The sequence below is a fragment of the Trematomus bernacchii genome, unplaced genomic scaffold, assembly GCF_902827165.1.
Source record: "Trematomus bernacchii unplaced genomic scaffold, fTreBer1.1, whole genome shotgun sequence".
In the NCBI taxonomy this organism is placed as follows: domain Eukaryota; kingdom Metazoa; phylum Chordata; class Actinopteri; order Perciformes; family Nototheniidae; genus Trematomus; species Trematomus bernacchii.
This window is the reverse complement of record NW_022987615.1, coordinates 1462608-1483805: the sequence shown is the minus strand read 5'-3', so window position 1 is coordinate 1483805 and position 21198 is coordinate 1462608. Positions and strand designations below refer to the sequence as shown.

Genomic DNA, 21198 nt, shown 5'->3' with positions numbered 1-21198 from the left:
AGGCGCGGGTAGACCATTTGCTTGGCACTTCCGGGTATTTCTCCACTGGTTGGGCCATGTTAACAATACCGTGTAACTGTCACGTTTGAAGGGACGAAACCGTGACATATTCACGTCTCCCAGCATGGTAGATCGTCACATGTTCACGTCTTGCCGTGATACCGGGTTGAGGCTAACTGTACCTGTTGTTTAGAGCCGTCATTCTTACAGCAAACATACCAGTCTCCATCAAGGAGCACAAAAGCAACCCACAGCAGACCAACTAAAAAAGCCTTGAGAATGTGAAGGAAATAAAAACACCAAGGAACTTCGTGGCATTTAGTGCATGAGCACCAGTTTCTACAGGCACTTTGAAAATAACTGTTTGTCCACAGTGTGAAGAAAGTTATTATTAAGACTGGCAGAACCATGAACGAGTTGCGGTTCGCAAACGCACGCAAAGTCCTTTTCAAGCAGAATATTGTAGGTGAACTCTACCATGATGGCGGATATGGTACCCAGCTTCCCAGAAGCTATTCTCTTCAGGGTGCTTTCCATCTGTGATGTGCAGACGGCATCAGCTGGCAATTATCCTCATTACTGAGTTATGTTCTCATTATTATAGAGCTTTCTGTTTCTGCTGGAAAAACGTTATTTTCACCGCCCTGATAAAACGTTATCAGGGCGGTGAAACTCCTGGTGTCTGTGCAGGCCCGTATCCAGGATGTCGTAAATACCGAGGTCCAAAACATGCTAGTGGCTAGATATGTTATATTGATTTCACACCATGTCAGTGGGCTGCAGCATAAATGATATTTGAAAGTGTAACGCATGAGAATCAGTTGATTGCTACCAATAATGATCCACATTATAATCTGGACATGAAGAGGCCAACATGCTCACAAAACATTTGAAAAGTAATCTCTTTGTCTTCTTTCTGTTCATTACTCTCTCAGTCCTCTACTCATCACTCATTAACTGTATGCTCCTTTGTCGCTCCTGCCAGTGTATTAAAAACAATTCAGTAATTTAGTTCATTTCACTTAGCAGATAGATATATGGGGTTATTAAGCCTACATAGTTTGTGTTGAACAGAAAGTCAATGCAACCCCGGGCTCAGAAGGCTGTCCCTGCAGTTCCTCTCTGACTTCCATCTCTTTCTCTCTGCCTGTCTCGTATCTCCCTTACCAAAGCTGAGCTTGGACAGATAGTCTTTTTTATTATATCTATATCTGTGTCAGTGAAAAAGAAAATAAATGTTATCTCTTCAACCTTTAACTCAAATTATAATGAAAGAAAAACATTGAAACTCTCATTAAAAGGTCTGACATTTATTAATTAACTTTAGCTCTCTGGATATTTTATCATATTGCTTTCAAAGATTTAGTGTGATCAATATTTCTGGGAAATTGACACATAAGAAAAAAAGTTCATGACATTGAATAGACCTGGAAATATTCCCAGAAATAAGACCAGGTCATCAAGATTCAGTAATACAGCTTAGTTTAAACCATTTCACACAAAAGGCAAGTCAAACTCAATAATTTGAGAACTTCAATCAAGTAGTTCGGAAACATTTTTTTTTATTGGCCACATACAATCTGAAATGCAAAGAGAACCAAGAATAAAAAAATAAATTCAGATTGAAGAAACCAGTCAGCGAAATGGATCCATTCCTGTTGGGAGAACAACGTTTAATATAGCCGTTCAGAATAAATGTATATTGCAATACGAAACCCTTACCTTCAGGAATTCACATCTGTGATGGTAAATGGCCCAATGACTGCTTTTTGTACCATTCCATGTTTCTCTGCAAAAATATATATTTTAGTACAAGTCAACCAAACAAGTGTAATACAGCAGAAGTTGTGTACATACCTGACGCAACACTCCTCTGCCTCCTTGACTTGCATTTCGATTCACAGCAGTCACAAAGATTGCTCTGGGCCAAGTTGTCCAGCAACTCCCAACTGAGTTCATGAAGATTGGATGAAAAGATAATTGAAATGCATCTCAACTGTTCCAAATGAAGATTACACAAAGTTTGAATAGTTATGAATGGGATCCATCTGCATCTTCAGTAGACTGGGCTTAAGCTGAATAAGTCATCTCATGTAAAACAAATTAACCTACAATTCAAATTCTGATATATTAAAAGTAATATTTTTACCCATGCCCTTTGACAAAGTGGCAGGCTTTCTTAGTGCTGTCAAGACCATTGGGATCCCAAGCCAAAAGTTTGCAGTGGATAAAGATCTGTTGAGTAGAGGGAAAATATAGGCGTCATGGCATAAATTAATCTCAGTTTCCACAATAAAACCTTGAATCTGAAAAAAATGTAAAGGCCAATTTACCTCTTCTCCCATAGCAAACGTAAAGGTCTGAAGTGATAGGCGGATCTCCGATGACTTTTGCCTTGGTTCAAACTTTGATCGTGACGACACACTTTCCAAAAGACATCTGTTGGGTTAAAGAAAATGTATTAGCATTACTACCAAAATACGTTTTTTTAAATCAATGCTCATTGCCATACCCTTTATTGGAGATTATAGGGTACATGGTGCTTTCAGGGTACAGCTCTGGTGTGGTAGCTGCTACACATTCCTCAAGAAGCAGCAGCAAGGGCTGATGGGTCTCCTGCACCACACTAGCCATGATGGGGATGATGGAGCCCAGAGGAAAGCGTGTAGATTCAGCAGGGCCTGAAAAGTCGTCTGGGGCAGTAAACAGGAGAAGAGTCATTAAGTTACAAAAGTCAGGGAGAGCTGCCGTTCGTAGAGAGTTTCTCATGTTGTTTACCCACCATTCATAAGGCCAATGTTAAACTGCAGATCTCCTAGACTGTAGGTTTTAAACACCGGGTCATAGATCGCAGCATACCAGTCTTTGGGCCTGCACAAAATAAAGCAGAAAATGCTGCAAAGTGACACTATTGAACTTATTAGTGCAAGCTTGTTTACTCACATTTGCTTTACACATCATTCTGACATTATTCGTGTAACAACTTTTAATTCTGATTCGTACTTTTAGAGATATTAAACATTGTTCAGACCTTGTTAAAGAGTCCTTCTTCAGATTTTAGAGTGTGTGATGTCACAGCTAGAGTGGAGGACAGATTTAATTTTGCCTTCATATTTTCTTTTAAACCTGCCATAATTCCCAAACCCTACATTCCTGAGACTTAATTTTTCATGAAAAACGTAGGAAAACATCTCGTATCTTGAAAAATGAAAAAAGAATTCAGCAAAAAAAATTAAACAAAATGCCTCTCGAGGGCATGAAGTGACAAACTTTCAACCTGTCTCCATTAAAGCCCATTGTAAATTCAGGCTCATCTTTCCTCACAGCAGCAGCCGCACACCTTTAGTTAATCTGCCAAAAATGCCACATTATTGACCCGAAAGTACACAAAAAGCACACTTCAGATGCTAAGGGTTCTTGAGATGCTTCACCTGTTGAAATGTCACCGATATCTGTTACTGTTCTTCAACAAAACGTTCACATGTAAGAGGTTTATCCCTCATTCAGAACAATGGAAAGGCTCTCCCCTCACTGATTACTGCACATCACCATGGAAACCTTTGATCTCTGGGCTCAAGGACAGGTGTTTCATAATGTTGTTATCTCAAACATAAACACCTGTGTGACGGAACATGATGATGTCATAAATCCAATTGACATGCTCAGAACGCCACCAAACATGACATGATTGTTAACACTGTGGCCCTGAACAGCTCTACATCAAATCTGATGTTGGGTAATGTGGTGTTATTATGGCAACGCATCCCTCACCATAAAACACGATGTCGCTGTAACTCCAATAGACACGGTCCAATCGTCCCCCAATCTTCAGTTGTATATCACCGGTCCATGGCTCAACAGCTCTATGTCAAATCTGAGATCTCACCATAAAACACGATGTTGTCGTAACTGATATGAAAATGGTCAAAACACCACCAGACTTCAAATGAGTTAATGGTCCAGCCCTCAACATGTCTTTGTGCCATTAGGGAATTTTCCTCAAAAGCTGTTGCCATGGCAACGCATCCCTTTCAATAAAACACGATATTGCTATAACTCCTATGAAAATAGTCAAAAACTTCACATGTGTGCTAACAGTCCAGCCGTGAAGACATCTACGGGACAGTTTTGAGATTTCTTCAAATGCCATTGCCATGGCAACACAAAGCTCGCCATGAAACATGTTTCTCATAACTTCAGTGAAAATGCTCCAAACGGCCCAAAACTTCACAGGTTTGGTAACGATGAAGCCATCCACATATCTAAGCATATTATGGAGTGTCATCAAATACCGTTGCCATGGCGACAGATCATTCGCCATCAAGTTAGTTCAAATATTCTGCTGCTTTTCCAAGCTTTTTTTACTTTCTTTTCTTCTCTTATCACACATTCAAGCCCCCAGTGTTCATGTATCATTTCAATCTAAATTCTTCACTTTCTTCTTACACATTACATTTCAGCGTCAGCATAAAGTATTCCCACTAGCAATTTCTTCAGGAATTGCATTCTCTAGTTATGAACTGTTACTCCTATGCTAAAAGACAGTCCAAAATAAGTAGACATTAACAACTTCCTCCAAAATGCAAAAAAACTAGAGTGTATGATGTTCAATTAAAACTATGGGAAAAACTCAATTGACAATGAATTGGGAAAAACACAGTGTACCTTAGGGATTGTTCTCAGTAAATGGGTACATTTTTTGTTGAGAATACTTCAATAGATAAAGCTAATTTGGGAATAGAACAGAAACAGGCTGTAGATTCCCTAAATCAGTCTCCCATTCATTGTCTATATAGCAGCTTCAGACTTTATACCTGATGACATCAAAAGTTTGAGACGGACTTCCATGGTTGGTGGCTTTGAGAGGGAGAAGCTTATTATCAAATTGAACTTTCCCAGGCCATGAAAATGCCACATTTGAAATGTTAGTTAAGGGTGGTGTCACCCTTTAGCACCTTATGTTGTAGTTGGTATGAACACTAACCTCTCATATGCACAGACAACTGGGTGGGTGAAGGCCAAATTGTAAGAATCTGCAGAAGCAACGTAGGTCAGATCATTGCTGTACACCAGTGCATCCCCGGTGACCTGTTAGAGAGACAAAGATCCCCCTGAGAGAGCTGTAGGAAATATAGCAGACTCACAGCTTGCAGGTTTAACATATATATATACACATACCAGTCTCCTAAAGTTACAGTCAGTGAGATCCACATAGAAGTAGGCCTCTCCTGCTGAGAAGCTGGTTGGGAAACAGTTACCCAGACGGAGAAGCGACGTGTCGGCCTGGGGTCGGCTTTCTGTCCACATCAGCGTCACAAAATCTGGCCCACAGTCCACTTTCATGTCTGCAACACAAATAAATTAAGTTTAGACTCAACTATTTGAGTCAAGGATAATAACATGACTTTAATTATGTCCAGTCTTACCTGCATATACCGCCATGGCAGCTGCCAGGCTCAGAAGCAGTGCACCTTGACAAAATGAAACCATCATGACTGAATGCTTGCTACTGACACAGTGCATGTTCTTATACCTTGTTCCTGAGAGGCATTAATCAAGATAACGTCTTTCACCTGGTGCCTGTCAACAGTCCCAGCTGCAGCAGCTAGCACACTGATTACAGCATGGGGAGCATCCAATCACATTAGTCCTTACACCCAATTCATTTGTATTCAGCTTCATCAGCAGCACAAAATCACCATTTGTTAATCAATTTATTATCCTGTATGACTACCTGAAATTCTTATTTAAAACACTTTAAGGATGATAGTGCATGGGTTGTCTTACTGGTGTTTTGATTTAGTTTTGCTGTTATATATCAACATTAATATATGTATACGTTGGGATTCTTTGTTCAACTTCAAGTCATGAAAGAAATAGTTTTCATTGAGAATTAAAAGGAGTCATTTCTAAACAAATGATCATTTGGGGGAAGGTAGTATTCCTTTATCAGATGTCCTGTCTTATTCAAATGTGTTATTTGTATATCTTTGACCTAATGGAAACTTAAGGTAAGGGAAAAGGTACATTTTTCAGTTCATTCAAGTTGTATACAGTGTGAGAAAATATCCACACTCACACACCTGAATATTAGTGTTGCTATGATGTCCTCTTTTAACTGCATAAACACGTGCCATGCAGGCCATCCCTATTGATTTTATATTCATGGCCAGAAAGTAAACTATGCTACATTCAACTGCAGGCATTAGTGCCCAGAAAATAAATTCAGATCAGAATTGTCTTTTCAAATGAGGCTCAACATAAATAGTTGCCATAGTTGTAATACCAGACAGATCACCAATAACTTTTAAATCTGGTGGTGTATGTAATGTCAGAATTTATATCATGTGCAGAGCTCAATGTAAAATGGAAAGTGAAAGAAAAATTCAGGGGCTATACTCCAACTCACATGGCCATTAAAGGTTACATTATAATTGACAGTATCTTTCAATGACAAAAGTCACACATGATTAGTCAAATTCTACTGCTAGGACAGATGGACACAGTTGAGGACAGTAGGACCTTCATATGAAGTAAAGATACTTGTTTTATACTCCACAGGAGTTAACAGTTTTATTTATTCAGAGATTATAGACAACTTTAATCTGCATATGGATGTCGTCCACCTGGGCCCTCTGTTCAGTCTCCCCAATCTTAGACTGGACTTTCTGTTGAGAAAATGTTTAGCAACGTTAGTCTTATGGCAAGTTTTGAAAAAACTTCAAGACAAATACCATAAATAAATAAATACTCATTAACCTTGGTCAGCAATGGAAACATCTGATGCATTGTGGGCATTTTGTTGCAATGGATCCATTATGATCAGGGGTCCCAACACAGAAATGTGCCTGAAGCCGTTGGATTCTGAGGTGGAAAAAAACAACAATAACTTCATAATGAAAAAGACTACACTATATAAAAAAAGCATACAAGTTAGCATAAAAGCGATACCCCATTCGTCTCCTCTCTTGGAGCGAGTGTTGCAGGTCCTAGAACAGCAGTCACACATGGAGCTCTGCATGGGGTCATCCAGGAGTTCCCATCTGAGGAAGCAGCAATCGTTAAGGCTCAAATACATCAGCATGGCTTTAAAACATTTTGTATACACAGAAGAAAAAAGCTGTGATAAAAATGGTATGATGTTTCTATAAAAAACTAAAACTGGTAAAATTATGAATATCAAGTTAATGACCAAAATATATATTTCCATCTACAGTGCAGAAAAAGGTTAACATTTTACAAAGGCTCAGGGCTTTTTTTTTATTTTATAAATCTCATTAGGTTGGCTAATCATTTGAGTGCCCCTCTTTTTAAAACAAATATATTGTTATTCTCAAATATTTTACAATTATCATTCATCACAATTGTTGTCTATACTTTTAGTTAGCAGGAGATCATTTTTTATAGATATATAAAAGCACAATACTGATCAAAGCACATGCATTGATGTACTTCAAGTTGGATATGTTGTGCTAAAAAAAGCTAGCATCCTTGGCTAATGGTGCATACTTGTTGCACATGGCATCAGTTGCATTCATCATATTAAACTGCTGGCAAGAACATTTTCACATACTTCCAACATGTCAAACTCTTCCCTTACCGCTCATTTCCCTTTACGTAGTGGCAAGCTTTCTTGCTCTCACTTAGAACTTCAGGATCCCATGCGAGCAGTTTGCAGTGAATGTACACCTGAGGAGCACATGAAACATACATGTTTGCTAGGAACCAAATATTCTTTAGAGCACTTTACATTTACCCCCTCACCTCGTCGCCGAGACCAAACTTGAAGGACTGCAGGTAGAGGATGATTGCAGACGAGTGGTACCGAGGGAGAAACCTGGAGTTTCCCTTCACACTGTCCAGGAGACACCTGAAGAAATTCAGATAAGCGATGAGGACTAAACTCCAGAAAACAATGAAAGAAATCAGAGACTGGATCTCACCCCTTATTTGTAATGATGGGGTACACATTGCTGTTAGCCTGCAGCTCAGGCGTAGTGGCTGCCACACATTCCTCCATGAGCAGCAGCAATGGCTGATGGGACTTCTGCTCCACTGTTGCCCATATTGGCATGAAGGAGCCCAGGGGGATGACATTTGTCTCCGCTACCCCTGTTATTTTTTCTGAAAAGGGGAAAAGTAAAAACAGCTTAGTGTGCATTATTTGATTGTTTTGCCTTTGGGAGCATGAGCCCTCACCATTTAGGAGCAGCATGTGGAACTTCAGCCCTCCTCGGCCTTCGGCAACACCTGACCCCGGGTTCAGGAAAGGAGGAGCCCACTCCTTAGGTCTGAAATATATTAACAACATTTATCCCATATATCAGCTTTAAACTTGAATTTAAATAAGAAAGCAACTCCTACCTTGGATAAACACACTCGATGGGATACACATAAGCTGCAGGACTCGACTTTGGTCTGGGCCTGAAAGTCAGCTCATTTTTGTAGAGGAGATTTTTCCCTTTCACCTGAAGAAAAAAAAGAAGCTCATTATGACATTGAAAAGGCTGAGAGGTATTTTGGTGAAACATGGCAGTTACATTACCAGTCTTTTAAAATTGCAGTCAGCTAGTTTGTAGTTAAACTCAGCGTTCCCCTCTCCGCTGGGCAGAACATTAAACCTAGATGGATTGCAGTTTCCGAGGAAGAGACGAGCTGCATATTGCCGCAGCGTCGAGGGAATCGTCCATGTGATGCTTATGGAGTCTTTTTCACACTGTACTTTGATTTCTGCAAAAAAATCATTATTATATATTTCCCTACATTCCCCAACAAAAGCAGATGTTTACATACATGTGCTAAGCATACCTGCATTGGCAACAGTCGTTGCAAAAAGAGTCACGACTATCACACCTAGGTAGAGTTGAGTCCCCATGACTGAATGATCTGGATCACACAGGAAGTGGCACAATTTGTAGACTCCCTGCCAAATTAGCTGAACGAGCAACACCTGTGTGAGAGCAGGGCAGCATCTGTCTACTTATACTGGGATGTCATTTCACATTCTTGCAATTTCATTGTAGAGTTTTCATTTGGATAATTTCTAGTGCACTTATTCAAGTACATTTTTATTTATCTGCCCAATTGCTTCTTTTTTTTTGTATTCTACTGAATTTATTTTTCAACAATTACCTGATTATTTTACATACAACACTATTTATAAAACAATACAACAATTCAGATTAAACTACTTAAAGGCAATTTTCTCAAATCAGCCCAACCATAACAAGCTTCCAAGTCAATATACCTACATGTTAGTAAGTCAGAGATGTGCAATTACATTTAACTTTTTGTTTTAAAACATTTTTTAATAAATGATTATGGGAAGTGTCCTTTTTCTCACTTGAGCTCCCGCCCCCCAAAATGTCTGTGCACGTCCCTGGCAACAGTGGAGCAGAAGTCCCATCAGCCATTGCTGCTGCTCATGGAAGAATGTGTGGCAGCCACTACGCCAACCCTGTCTCCTAAAAATTACGTTCCCACAGAACTAAACTGCATTCTCAATTACGTTTAGCGAGAAACGTATTTTCTCCCACGTTACGTTTGTTATGAACGTATCTTAAAGGTGGGGTAGGTAAGTTTGAGAAACCGGCTCGAGATACACTTTTTGTTATATTCCATGGAATGCTCTTAACATCCCGATAGCAATGAATATCTTAAGTGCTTTGACAAAAAATCCATAAAAAAATGTCATCTGTGGAAGCCGTAGTACTGTAAAGAGCACGACCAATCATTTTAGCCGGCCCGGCTAAAATAACTGGATGGCCTACCTGCCTGTCAGCCTTCCATCTGTGCACAAACTTATCTCATGCCCTCATTGGTCATGTGCGCGTTCGTGTGTGTTGGAGGAGGGGCTCTATAAGGATGTGGCAGATTTTCTCCGGTTGTGTATTTTCAAATTCTAGCGATCTCGAGCCGGTTTCTCAAACTTACCTACCCCACCTTTAAATACGTTTATTTTCTACATATCTTTGCCATTTATTGTCTTGCTTATAATAATGATAATAGTCATTTATAAATATCATTTTAGAGCACACATTTGAAATCGAGAATCGGGCTTGATATATGGTTATATTAAAATCAGTAGGTGAGGCTGTAATTTCTCCAGCTGTTACTCTCATGAGCGAGGCAGAAAGTAATAGTTTTCTCATGCCAAATAGCTGCTGTGTCGTTTATTGCACCTCAAACATTAAAACAAATCCAGAGTTACATGTTTCTGTACTTCCTCTAAGAAGAAAGGACAGTAACAGAAGATCTCTGTGGCTCCAGGCTTGATCGCCGTTCAAATGACAGCGTTGGTTTCCCCAAAAGTGGGCGGGGCTGTAAAGTGACGGTGTGGCAGTGCGCCAAGGTTATGCCGAGCGTCAAGCTCTTTGAAATGGAACGAAACCACGGCAGACTATTCAAAACTGGACTCGAACGCCCCCCCAGAACTACACATGCTGGCTATTGTGTTTCGCAACATGTTCTCTATGGCACGTCTCTACTGGGAATTGTAGTTTTATAAGACGTTTTCGTTTTTCCCAAAATTAGAAGTTGACAGTATTAAACTGTGTACAGCCCTGGAGGTTTAGGGGATAGGAAACAAATTGGTGTGTACAAATGTAAAACATGTAGCCTAAGTACTAAATGGGTGAAAATCGCTTGTGTCCATAATGGGCAGCATTAATATATACCCACATGACAGCTCATTGTTACTTTGTAATTCTACTCCACTACAATTCAGAGGTTAACCTGGTATTTTTACTCCGCTACATTTATTTTAGTTACTTTGCAGATTCTGATTAATGATGTGAAATATAAACAACCCTTAAATCAGACTTTAGTCTTTAGTCTTTAGTCTTTAGACTTTAGTATGTCAGTTTGACAATAAAGAACCTTGAACCAACAAGTGCCAACAATCAGGAGAGATATTTGATAGTTGGTGTTTGAGAAGACCAAACATTTATCTGCAGATCCCTATAAAGTATATTAATTACTCGTTATTCTCTACTAATAGTTAATTAAAAACTGTATATAATGGCTATTTTGCATATCCCTTTCAAGATTTCAAGATTTTCTAAGGTTTATTGACATATCATATACACAACTACGGTGTAGTTATGCAATGAATGAAAAACTTGGGTTCCTCAACAGTGCATTACAAGACATCTATCAATATGTGTGTATACCTCCACCATTAAACTGTCAAATTCTGCACATTTCTTATTCTATCTACATACATAAGAGTATAATTAATGTGTATAATATCAGTTAAAATAAGTGCTTCAATAAGTTAACATTGCAGGAAAGCAATATATTAGACGTTAAGTACTTTGTCAGGCTTAATATTTATCTGTAGATAGATACCCCCAAAGCTTTTTTCTTATTTGAAAGAAGACCTTAACCTAAAGTATTCTTTAATGTGTTAATAAAGGTTAATTAGTTTGTCTGTTTTGCACATCCTCATATTAAAGATAGGGTAGGTAAGTTTGAGAAACCGGCTCGAGTGCGCTAGAATTTGAAAATACACAACCGGAGAAAATCTGCCACTTCCTTACAGAGCCCCTCCTCCAACACACACGAACACGCACATGACCAATGAGGACACGAGATAAGTTTGTGCACAGATGGAAGGCTGACAGGCAGATAGGGCATCCAGTTATTTTAGCCGGGCCGGCTAAAATGATTGGTCGTGCTTTTTACAGTACTACGGCTTCCACAGATGACATTTTATTATGGATTTTTTGTCAAAGCACTTAAGATATTCATTGCTATCGGGATGTTAAGAGCATTCCATGGAATATAACAAAAAGTGTATCTCGAGCCGGTTTCTCAAACTTACCTACCCTACCTTTAATATCTTTGTACATCCAGCACTAAACTGTTTTATTGTAGAGATCACTTACAGTATCTTCTTGATTTTTTATATTCTATATTTCTATCATTGACCTTCTACTTTCCCCCTAAGGAAGTATGTACTCTTAATATTTTTTTCATCAAACAACATTATTCAACAAAAATAATTCAATAACGTGCTTTAACCACTAGGCGGTGCACACAAGGTACACACAGCATACTAATAATAACTTTGTATTATTAGTGTAGGACACTTATGTATGTATAACATCTGAAGATGTGTAGTTTTATTCATGTTTTTACATAATTTTACAAGATATTGCTATACTATTTCTCATGTTTTACTTCTACACATAAATATCTCTGATTTGTAAAACATCACAGACAGAAAGGTATATCCGTCATTTAATGGTAAGCTATTGAAATTGTGATTCCATAGATGTGTCTCCCATCACCCAAATCCCCTGACTATTCTCTCAACTCAGTATTTACATTCTTATATTCAAAGAAAATCAGTAATTCAGTTGGAGCAAGTATTTTATTACTTTTAAACACCTCTCGTACCTCAGGATGTGTCCCAGCTGCCTTCAAACATGCCGTGGTTAAGCCACTCCTTAAAAAGAAAAATCTCGACCCCTCCATTCTCGCAAATTTTAGGCCCATCTCCCAGCTACCTTTTTTATCAAAAGCCCTGGAGCGAGTAGTCTACGCCCAGCTGCAGTCTTTTTTAACCATCCATGGAATCCATGAAAAGTTTCAGTCTGGCTTCAAACCCATGCACAGCACTGAAACAGCCCTTTTAAGAGTTTTTAATGATCTGCTCCGAGCCGCCGACTCAGGTAGCCCAGCTGTCTTGGTGCTGTTAGACCTGACAGCTGCCTTTGACACTGTGGACCATAGCATCCTGCTGTCACGGCTTGAACAGTCCGCTGGCATCACAGGCTCTGCCCTTGCATGGTTCAGGTCCTACCTGACAGACCGTAGCTTCTCAGTGCAGCTAGGTTGCCTTCTCCTCTGCCAAAGCCCCTCTTACCTGTGGGGTTCCCCAAGGCTCGATTCTGGGCCCCATCCTTTTTCTACTGTACATACTGCCCCTAGGTTCAATTCTCACAAAACATAACATTCCCTTCCACTGCCAGGCCGACGATGTACAGATCTATCTGCCTCTCAAAGCAAATGTCAAACACTCACTACAGCAGTTGATGGACTGCTTAGCAGAGATAAAATCCTGGCTGAGCAAAAACGTTCTCAACCTCAACGAGAGCAAGACTGAGGTCATCTTTTTTGGACCGCAACCTCCAGCCTCTCCGGTTGATATTCTGGGCTCTATCAAAAAAAACATCCTCCCCTCGGTCATGAACCTTGGAGTGACCTTCACTAGCACTTTTAAATTCGACAAGCAGGTCAGCACCGTAGTAAAATCCTGCTTTTTTAAAATAAGACTATTGGCCAAAACCAAGTCGTATTTATCTTTTAATGACTTAGAAAGGGTTATTAACGCCTTTGTAACCTCGAGACTGGACTATTGTAACGCTCTGTATGTGGGTATGGACCAGGCCCCAATTAAACGCTTACAGCTAGTCCAAAACGCTGCTTCACGTTTGCTGACTGGCCACAAAAAGCGTGACCACATCACCCCTATTCTGGCCTCACTACACTGGCTTCCAGTTCGGTTCAGAATTGATTTTAAAATCCTTTTATTTGTTTTTAAAGCACTAAATGGGCTGGCTCCGGCCTATATAGCTGAACTGCTCCAGCGCTACACCCCAGCCAGAGCTTTAAGGTCTGCTGACCAGCTGCTGCTGGTAGTGCCCAAGACCAGGCTAAAAACCCGAGGGCACCGAGCCTTCGCAGTAGCTGGCCCTAGGCTCTGGAACACTCTGCCCCTCCATGTGAGGTCGGCCCAGACCCTAGGGGTTTTTAAATCTAAACTAAAAACATACTTCTTCTCTCTGGCTTTCTAGTTAGAGCGGAGCACGACTCCTGACTTTTCCGTGTGTTTTATTTTTATTTTGTTTTTAAGATATATCTGTTGTAATTTATTGTCGTTTATTGTGATTGTAGTAATGTGTTTTTATTACATGTACAGCACTTTGGCTCGACCAAAAATCGCTTTTAAATGTGCTATATGAATAAAACCTGATTTGATTTGATTTGATAATATCTTTAAAAACTACAAGTCCTTTTATATCAGCTGTGCACCGTTATGGTGTAAATATAACCTATCTACCAATTGGATCAAATATAAAAGTCAGCCGAATTAGTATTGATACTGCAAGGAGACGTATTGTGTGAAAAGAAATGTAAGATGTTTAATTGCTGATATATTTATGATCCACGTCACGTTTTCAGTTTTGGCGGCAGTGCTTCCTGTTTGTCCAGAAGTCTTCTCATCAGGGCTCTATAAATACAGAACTACGGCAGATATGTCATATTTAATGCAGCCGAACCGTGTATTACAATGCCGTTATGTGATAACCTCCAAAGAGAAAAGCAAGCAAACTCGGAATAAAGTATTATTTTATTTTTAAAAAATGTTTTCGGATTTCACATCAACAGGAAGTCCGGTTAACTAAAATGTCCGTGCGGAACAATACCCCCAACCCATAGATCCGTGGGTGAATAATGTCAATCACCACATTACACACATCCCGTCACATTTACATTTTAATTTACATTAAAGTATTTCGTGAGGCCTTCTAAAATGTTTTTAAATATAATCAGGGTTGTAGTTGGGTTAGGGTTAGGGTTGTAGCGATTGCGTTGCCAGGCAACGCAATCGCTACAACCCTAACAATCGCACAACGTCACGTCCGTTAATTCCACATCCATACCATTATATATACAGTACAGTCTATGATCCACACACATGGATTAACATCGATTTAATACATTAATGTAGCCTTTGTTTCTGCTAAAAGAGGTGTCGACCAGCTAGGGCAACAAGAAAATCGGCGAAATAGAGTGTGCCGATTAAAAAATAAATTAAAAACATCTAATTTTGACAATAAAAACCGACCAATAGGCGCGGTAGACCATTTGCTTGGCACTTCTGGGTATTTCTCCACTGGTTAGGCCATGTTAACAATACCGTGTAACTGTCACGTTTGAAGGGACGAAACCGTGACATATTCACGTCTCCCAGCATGGTAGATCGTCACATCTTCACGTCTTGCCGTGATACCGGGTTGAGGCTAACTGTACCTGTTGTTTAGAGCCGTCATTCTTACAGCAAACATACCAGTCTCCATCGAGGAGCACAAAAGCAACCCACAGCAGACCAACTAAAAAAGCCTTGAGAATGTGAAGGAAATAAAAACACCAAGGAACTTCGTGGCATTTAGTGCATGAGCACCAGTTTCTACAGGCACTTTGAAAATAACTGTTTGTCCACAGTGTGAAGAAAGTCATTATTAAGACTGGCAGAACAATGAACGAGTCGCAGCCTGAGTGTTGTGGTTCGCAATCGCACGCAAAGTCCTTTTCAAGCAGAATATTGTAGGTGAACTCTACCATGATGGCGGATATGGTACCCAGCTTCCCAGAAGCTATTCTCTTCAGGATGCTTTCCATCTGTGATGTGCAGACGGCATCAGCTGGCAATTATCCTCAATACTGAGTTATGTTCTCATTATTATAGAGCTTTCTGTTTCTGCTGGAAAAACGTTATTTTCACCGCCCTGATAAACGTTATCAGGGCGGTGAAACTCCTGGTGTCTGTGTGCAGGCCCGTATCCAGGATGTCGTAAATACCGAGGTCCAAAACATGCTAGTGGCTAGATCTGTTGTTAAGTCCTGTGTGGGGCCGCAAATTGGATAATATATTGATTTCACACCATGTCAGTGGGCTGCAGCATAAATGATATTTGAAAGTGTAATGCATGAGAATCAGTTGATTGCTACCAATAATGATCCACATTATAATCTGGACATGCAGGCCAACATGCTCACAAAATATTTGAAAAGTAATCCGTCTTCTTTCTGTTCATTACTCTCTCTGTCCTCTACTCATCACTCATTGTTAACTGTATGCTCCTCCTTTGTCGCTCCTGCCAGTGTATTAAAAACAATTCGGTAATTTAGTTCATTTCACTTAGCAGATAGATATATGGGGTTATTAAGCCTACATAGTTTGTGTTGAACAGAAAGTCAATGCAACCCCGGGCTCAGAAGGCTGTCCCTGCATTTCCTCTCTGACTTCCATCTCTTTCTCTCTGCCTGTCCTGTATCTCCCTTACCAAAGCTGAGCTAGGACAGATAGTCTTTTTTATTATATCTATATCTGTGTCAGTGAAAAAGAAAAGAAATGTTATCTCTTCAACCTTTAACTCAAATTATAATGAAAGAAAATCATTGAAACTCTCGTTAAAAGGTCTGACATTGGATTAATTCAATTAACTTTAGCTCTCTGGATATTTTACCATATTGCTTTCAAAGATTTAGTGTGATCAATATTTCTGGGAAATTGACACATAAGAAAAAAAGTTCATGACATTGAATAGACCTGGAAATGTTCCCAGAAATAAGACAAGGTCATCAAGATTCAGTAATACAGCTTAGTTTAAACTATTTCACACAAAAGGCAAGTCAAACTCAATAATTTGAGAACTTCAATTAAGTAGTTCGGAAACATTTCTTTTTATTGGCCACATACAATCTGAAATGCAAAGAGAACCAAGAATAAAAAAACAAATTCAGATTGAAGAAACCAGTCGGCTAAATGGATCCATTCCTGTTGGGAGAACAACGTTTAATATAGCCGTTCAGAATAAATGTATATTGCAATACGAAACCCTTACCTTCAGGAATTCACATCTGTGATGGTAAATGGCCCAATGACTGCTTTTTGTACCATTCCATGTTTCTCTGCAAAAATATATATTTTAGTACAAGTCAACCAAACAAGTGTAATACAGCAGAAGTTGTGTACATACCTGACGCAACACTCCTCTGCCTCCTTGACTTGCATTTCGATTCACAGCAGTCACAAAGATTGCTCTGGGCCAAATTGTCCAGCAACTCCCAACTGAGTTCATGATTGGATGAAAAGATAATTAAATTGCATCTCAACTCTTCTAAATGAAGATTCCACAAAGTTTGAATAGTTATGAATGGGATCCATCTGTATCTTCAGTAGACTGGGCTTAAGCTGAATAAGTCATCTCATGTAAAACAAATTAACCTACAATTCAAATTCTGATATATTAAAAGTAATATTTTTACCCATGCCCTTCGACAAAGTGGCAGGCTTTCTTAGTGCTGTCAAGACCATTGGGATCCCAAGCCAAAAGTTTGCAGTGGATAAAGACCTGTTGAGTAGAGGGAAAATATAGGCGTCATGGCATAAATTAATCTCAGTTTCCACAATAAAACCTTGAATCTGAAAAAAAATGTAAATCCCAATTTACCTCTTCTCCCATAGCAAACGTAAAGGTCTGAAGTGATAGGCGGATCTCCGATGACTTTTGCCTTGGTTCGAACTTTGATCGTGACAACACACTTTCCAAAAGACATCTGTTGGGTTACAGAAAATGTATTAGCATTACTACCAAGGTTTCGACCAAAATACGTTTTTTTAAATCAATGCTCATTGCCATGAGTACCCTTTATTGGAGATTATAGGGTACATGGTGCTTTCAGGGTACAGCTCTGGTGTGGTAGCTGCTACACATTCCTCAAGAAGCAGCAGCAAGGGCTGATGGGTCTCCTGCACCACACTAGCCATGATGGGGATGATGGAGCCCAGAGGAAAGCGTGTAGATTCAGCAGGGCCTGAGAAGTCGTCTGGGGCAGTAAACAGGAGAAGAGTCATTAAGTTACAAAAGTCAGGGAGAGCTGCCGTTCGTAGAGAGTTTCTCATGTTGTTTACCCACCATTCATAAGGCCAATGTTAAACTGCAGATCTCCTAGACTGTAGGTTTTAAACACCGGGTCATAGATCGCAGCATACCAGTCTTTGGGCCTGCACAAAATAAAGCAGAATGGTACAGAAAATGCTGCAAAGTGACACTATTGAACTTATTAGTGCAAGCTCATTTAGTTGGAATGCTGATACAGCATTCCAACTACTTGTTCTACGGACGAATTCTTTATTATTATTCCGCCGGGTTATTTTGCTTCTCTTCTGCTCCCACATCGCAGAAACTCCGTTCAAACATCAAAACGTTCAGCTCGGTCGTGAATCGATTGCATCCCATAATTCATCACATTTTTAACATGGAAGTCAATGGAGAAACTCTTCAGACTTGAAAAATCTTCATGCCACTTCAACTGCTAATTCATACTTTCACTCAGAAACCTCATTCCAACTTTAAAATGTTACACATCATTCTGACATTATTCGTGTAACAACTTTAATTCTGATTCGTACTTTTAGAGATATTAAACATTGTTCAGACCTTGTTAAAGAGTCCTTCTTCAGATTTTAGAGTGTGTGATGTCACAGCTAGAGTGGACAGATTTAATTTTGCCTTCATATTTTCTTTTAAACCTGCCATAATTCCCAAACCCTACATTCCTGAGACATAATTTGTCATGAGAAACGTAGGAAAACATCTCGTATCTTGAAAAATGAAAAAATAATTCAGCAAAAAAAATTAAACAAAATGCCTCTCGAGGGCATGAAGTGACAAACTTTCAACATGTCTCCATTAAAGCCCATTGTAAATTCAGGCTCATCTTTCCTCACAGCAGCAGCCGCACACCTTTAGTTAATCTGCCAAAAATGCCACATTATTGACCCGAAAGTACACAAAAAGCACACTTCAGATGCTAAGGGTTCTTGAGATGCTTCACGTGTTGAAATTTCACCGATATCTGTTACGGTTCTTCAACAAAACGTTCACATGTAAGAGGTTTATCCCTCATTCAGAACAATGGAAAGGCTCTCCTCTCACTGATTACTGCACATCACCATGGAAACCTTTGATCTCTGGGCTCAAGGACAGGTGTTTCATAACGTTGTTAGCTCAAACATAAACACCTGTGTGACGGAACATGATGATGTCATAACTCCAATTGACATGCTCAGAACGCCACCAAACATGACGGTTAACACTGTGGCCCTGAACAGCTCTACATCAAATCTGATGTTGGGTAATGTGGTGTTACTATGGCAACGCATCCCTCACCATAAAACACGATGTCGTAACTGATATGAAAATGGTCAAAACACCACCAGACTTCAGATGACAGTTAATGGTCCAGCCTTCAACATGTCTTTGTGCCATTAGTGAATTTTTCTCAAAAGCTGTTGCCATGGCAACGCATCCCTTTCAATAAAACACGATATTGCTATAACTATGAAAATTGTCAAACAGTGCTAAAACTACACATGTGTGCTAACTGTCCAGCCGTGAAGACATCTACAGGACAGTTTTGAGATTTCTTCAAATGCCGTTGCCATGGCAACACAATGCTCGCCATGAAACATGGTTCTCATAACTTCAGTGAAAATGCTCCAAACGGCCCAAAACTTCACAGGTTTGGCAACAATGAAGCCATCCACATATCTAAGCATATTATGGGGTGTCATCAAATACCGTTGCAATGGCGACAGATCATTCGCCATCAAGTTAGTTCAATAGTTTGCAGTTCAAATATTCTGCTGCTTTTCCAAGCTTTTTTTACTTTCTTTTCACACATTCAAGCCCCCAGTGTTCATGTATCATTTCAATCTAAATTCTTCACTTTCTTCTTACACATTACATTTCAGCATCAGCATAAAGTATTCCCACTAGCAATTTCTTCAGGAATTGCATTCTCTAGTTATGAACTGTTACTCCTATGCTAAAAGACAGTCCAAAATAAGTAGACATTAACTACTTCCTCCAAAATGCAAAAAAACTAGAGTGTATGATGTTCAATTAAAACTATGGGAAAAACTCAATTGACAATGAATTGGGAAAAACACAGTGTACCTTGGGGATTGTTCTCAGTAAATGGGTACATTTTTTGTTGAGAATACTTCAATAGATAAAGCTAATTTGGGAATAGAACAGAAACAGGCTGTAGATTCCCTAAATCAGTCTCCCATTCATTGTCTATATAGCAGCTTCAGACTTTATACCTGATGACATCACAAGTTTGAGACAGACTTCCATGGTTGGTGGCTTTGAGAGGGAGAAGCTTATTATCAAATTGAACTTTCCCAGGCCATGGAAATGCCACATTTGAAATGTTAGTTAAGGGTGGTGTCACCCTTTAGCACCTTATGTTGTAGTTGGTATGAACACTAACCTCTCATATGCACAGACAACTGGGTGGGTGAAGGCCAAATTGTAAGAATCTGCAGAAGCAACGTAGGTCAGATCATTGCTGTACACCAGTGCATCCCCGGTGACCTGTTAGAGAGACAAAGATCCCCCCGAGAGAGCTGTAGGAAATATAGCAGACTCACAGCTTTCAGGTTTACAATATATATACACATACCAGTCTCCTAAAGTTACAGTCAGTGAGATCCACATAGAAGTAGGCCTCTCCTGCTGAGAAGCTGGTTGGGAAACAGTTACCCAGACGGAGAAGCGACGTGTCGGCCTGGGGTCGGCTTTCTGTCCACATCAGCGTCACAAAATCTGGCCCACAGTCCACTTTCATGTCTGCAACACAAATAAATTAAGTTTTGACTCAAATAGTTGAGTCAAGGATAATAACATGACTTTATTATGTCCAGTCTTACCTGCATATACCGCCATGGCAGCTGCCAGGCTCAGAAGCAGTGCACCTTGACAAAATGAAACCATCATGACTGAATGCTTGCTACTGACACAGTGCATGTTCTTATACCTTGTTCCTGAGAGGCATTAATCAAGATAACGTCTTTCACCTGGTGCCTGTCAACAGTCCCAGCTGCAGCAGCTAGCACACTGATTACAGCATGGGGAGCATCCAATCACATTAGTCCTTACACCCAATTCATTTGTATTCAGCTTCATCAGCAGCACAAAATCACCATTTGTTAATCAATTTATTATCCTGTATGACTACCTGAAATTCTTATTTAAAACACTTAAGGATGATAGTGCATGGGTTGTCTTACTGGTGTTTTGATTTAGTTTTGCTGTTATATATCAACATTAATATATGGGATTCTTTGTTCAACTTCAAGTCATGAAAGAAATAGTTTTCATTGAGAATTGAAAGGAGTCATTTCTAAACAAATGATCATTTGGGGGAAGGTAGTATTCCTTTATCAGATGTCCTGTCTTATTCAAATGTGTTATTTGTATATCTTTGACCTAATGGAAACTTAAGGTAAGGGAAAAGGTACATTTTTCAGTTCATTCAAGTTGTATACAGTGTGAGAAAATATCCACACACACCTGAATATTAGTGTTGCTATGATGTCCTCTTTTAACTGCA

At 39.6% G+C, this 21198-nt stretch overlaps 3 protein-coding genes across 3 annotated transcripts; all 3 read right to left on the bottom strand.

Moving 5' to 3' along the window:
• Positions 1-1530: 1530 nt before the first annotated feature.
• LOC117483883 (zona pellucida sperm-binding protein 3-like) lies at positions 1531-5542 on the bottom strand. The gene is made up of 10 exons (XM_034132214.1): positions 5427-5542; positions 5179-5345; positions 4985-5088; positions 2783-2871; positions 2513-2693; positions 2334-2439; positions 2150-2235; positions 1858-1949; positions 1723-1789; positions 1531-1655 (listed from the first exon to the last, which is right to left on the bottom strand). Exons 1-9 carry the CDS (start codon positions 5521-5523, stop codon positions 1725-1727), a joined length of 987 nt encoding a protein of 328 aa, XP_033988105.1. The 5' UTR covers positions 5524-5542; the 3' UTR covers positions 1531-1655; positions 1723-1724.
• Positions 5543-6519: 977 nt separating this feature from the next.
• LOC117483881 lies at positions 6520-9415 on the bottom strand. The gene is made up of 11 exons (XM_034132212.1): positions 9344-9415; positions 8809-8886; positions 8546-8730; positions 8365-8468; positions 8200-8291; positions 7944-8124; positions 7765-7870; positions 7601-7689; positions 6952-7043; positions 6760-6864; positions 6520-6668 (listed from the first exon to the last, which is right to left on the bottom strand). The coding sequence occupies exons 1-11, from the start codon at positions 9411-9413 to the stop codon at positions 6655-6657; spliced, it is 1116 nt and encodes a 371-aa protein (XP_033988103.1). The 5' UTR covers positions 9414-9415; the 3' UTR covers positions 6520-6654.
• A 7037-nt stretch (positions 9416-16452) lies between these two features.
• LOC117483882 (zona pellucida sperm-binding protein 3-like) lies at positions 16453-20631 on the bottom strand. Its single transcript, XM_034132213.1, has 10 exons — positions 20516-20631; positions 20269-20435; positions 20077-20180; positions 17712-17800; positions 17442-17622; positions 17247-17352; positions 17062-17147; positions 16773-16864; positions 16638-16704; positions 16453-16570 (listed from the first exon to the last, which is right to left on the bottom strand). The coding sequence occupies exons 1-9, from the start codon at positions 20610-20612 to the stop codon at positions 16640-16642; spliced, it is 987 nt and encodes a 328-aa protein (XP_033988104.1). The 5' UTR covers positions 20613-20631; the 3' UTR covers positions 16453-16570; positions 16638-16639.
• Between the last annotated feature and the right edge of the window lie 567 nt (positions 20632-21198).

Excerpts from the sequence above, each read along its gene's own strand:
- LOC117483883 (XM_034132214.1), bottom strand. The coding sequence starts at position 5,523 with ATGCACTGTGTCAGTAGCAAGCATTCAGTCATGATGGTTTCATTTTGT. Across the intron at positions 5,346-5,426 it reads TGCCATGGCGGTATATGCAG|ACATGAAAGTGGACTGTGGG; the intron begins GTAAGACTGGAC and ends TTTGTGTTGCAG. Across the intron at positions 1,950-2,149 it reads CACTTTGTCAAAGGGCATGG|TTGGGAGTTGCTGGACAACT; the intron begins GTAAAAATATTA and ends TCATGAACTCAG.
- LOC117483881 (XM_034132212.1), bottom strand. The coding sequence starts at position 9,413 with ATGGCTGATGGGACTTCTGCTCCACTGTTGCCAGGGACGTGCACAGAC. Across the intron at positions 8,292-8,364 it reads ATCGAGTGTGTTTATCCAAG|ACCTAAGGAGTGGGCTCCTC; the intron begins GTAGGAGTTGCT and ends AATATATTTCAG. Across the intron at positions 8,125-8,199 it reads CCACATGCTGCTCCTAAATG|AAAAAATAACAGGGGTAGCG; the intron begins GTGAGGGCTCAT and ends TCCCCTTTTCAG.
- LOC117483882 (XM_034132213.1), bottom strand. The coding sequence starts at position 20,612 with ATGCACTGTGTCAGTAGCAAGCATTCAGTCATGATGGTTTCATTTTGT. Across the intron at positions 20,181-20,268 it reads ACTGTAACTTTAGGAGACTG|GTCACCGGGGATGCACTGGT; the intron begins GTATGTGTATAT and ends TCTCTCTAACAG. Across the intron at positions 17,148-17,246 it reads CGTTTGCTATGGGAGAAGAG|GTCTTTATCCACTGCAAACT; the intron begins GTAAATTGGGAT and ends TCTACTCAACAG.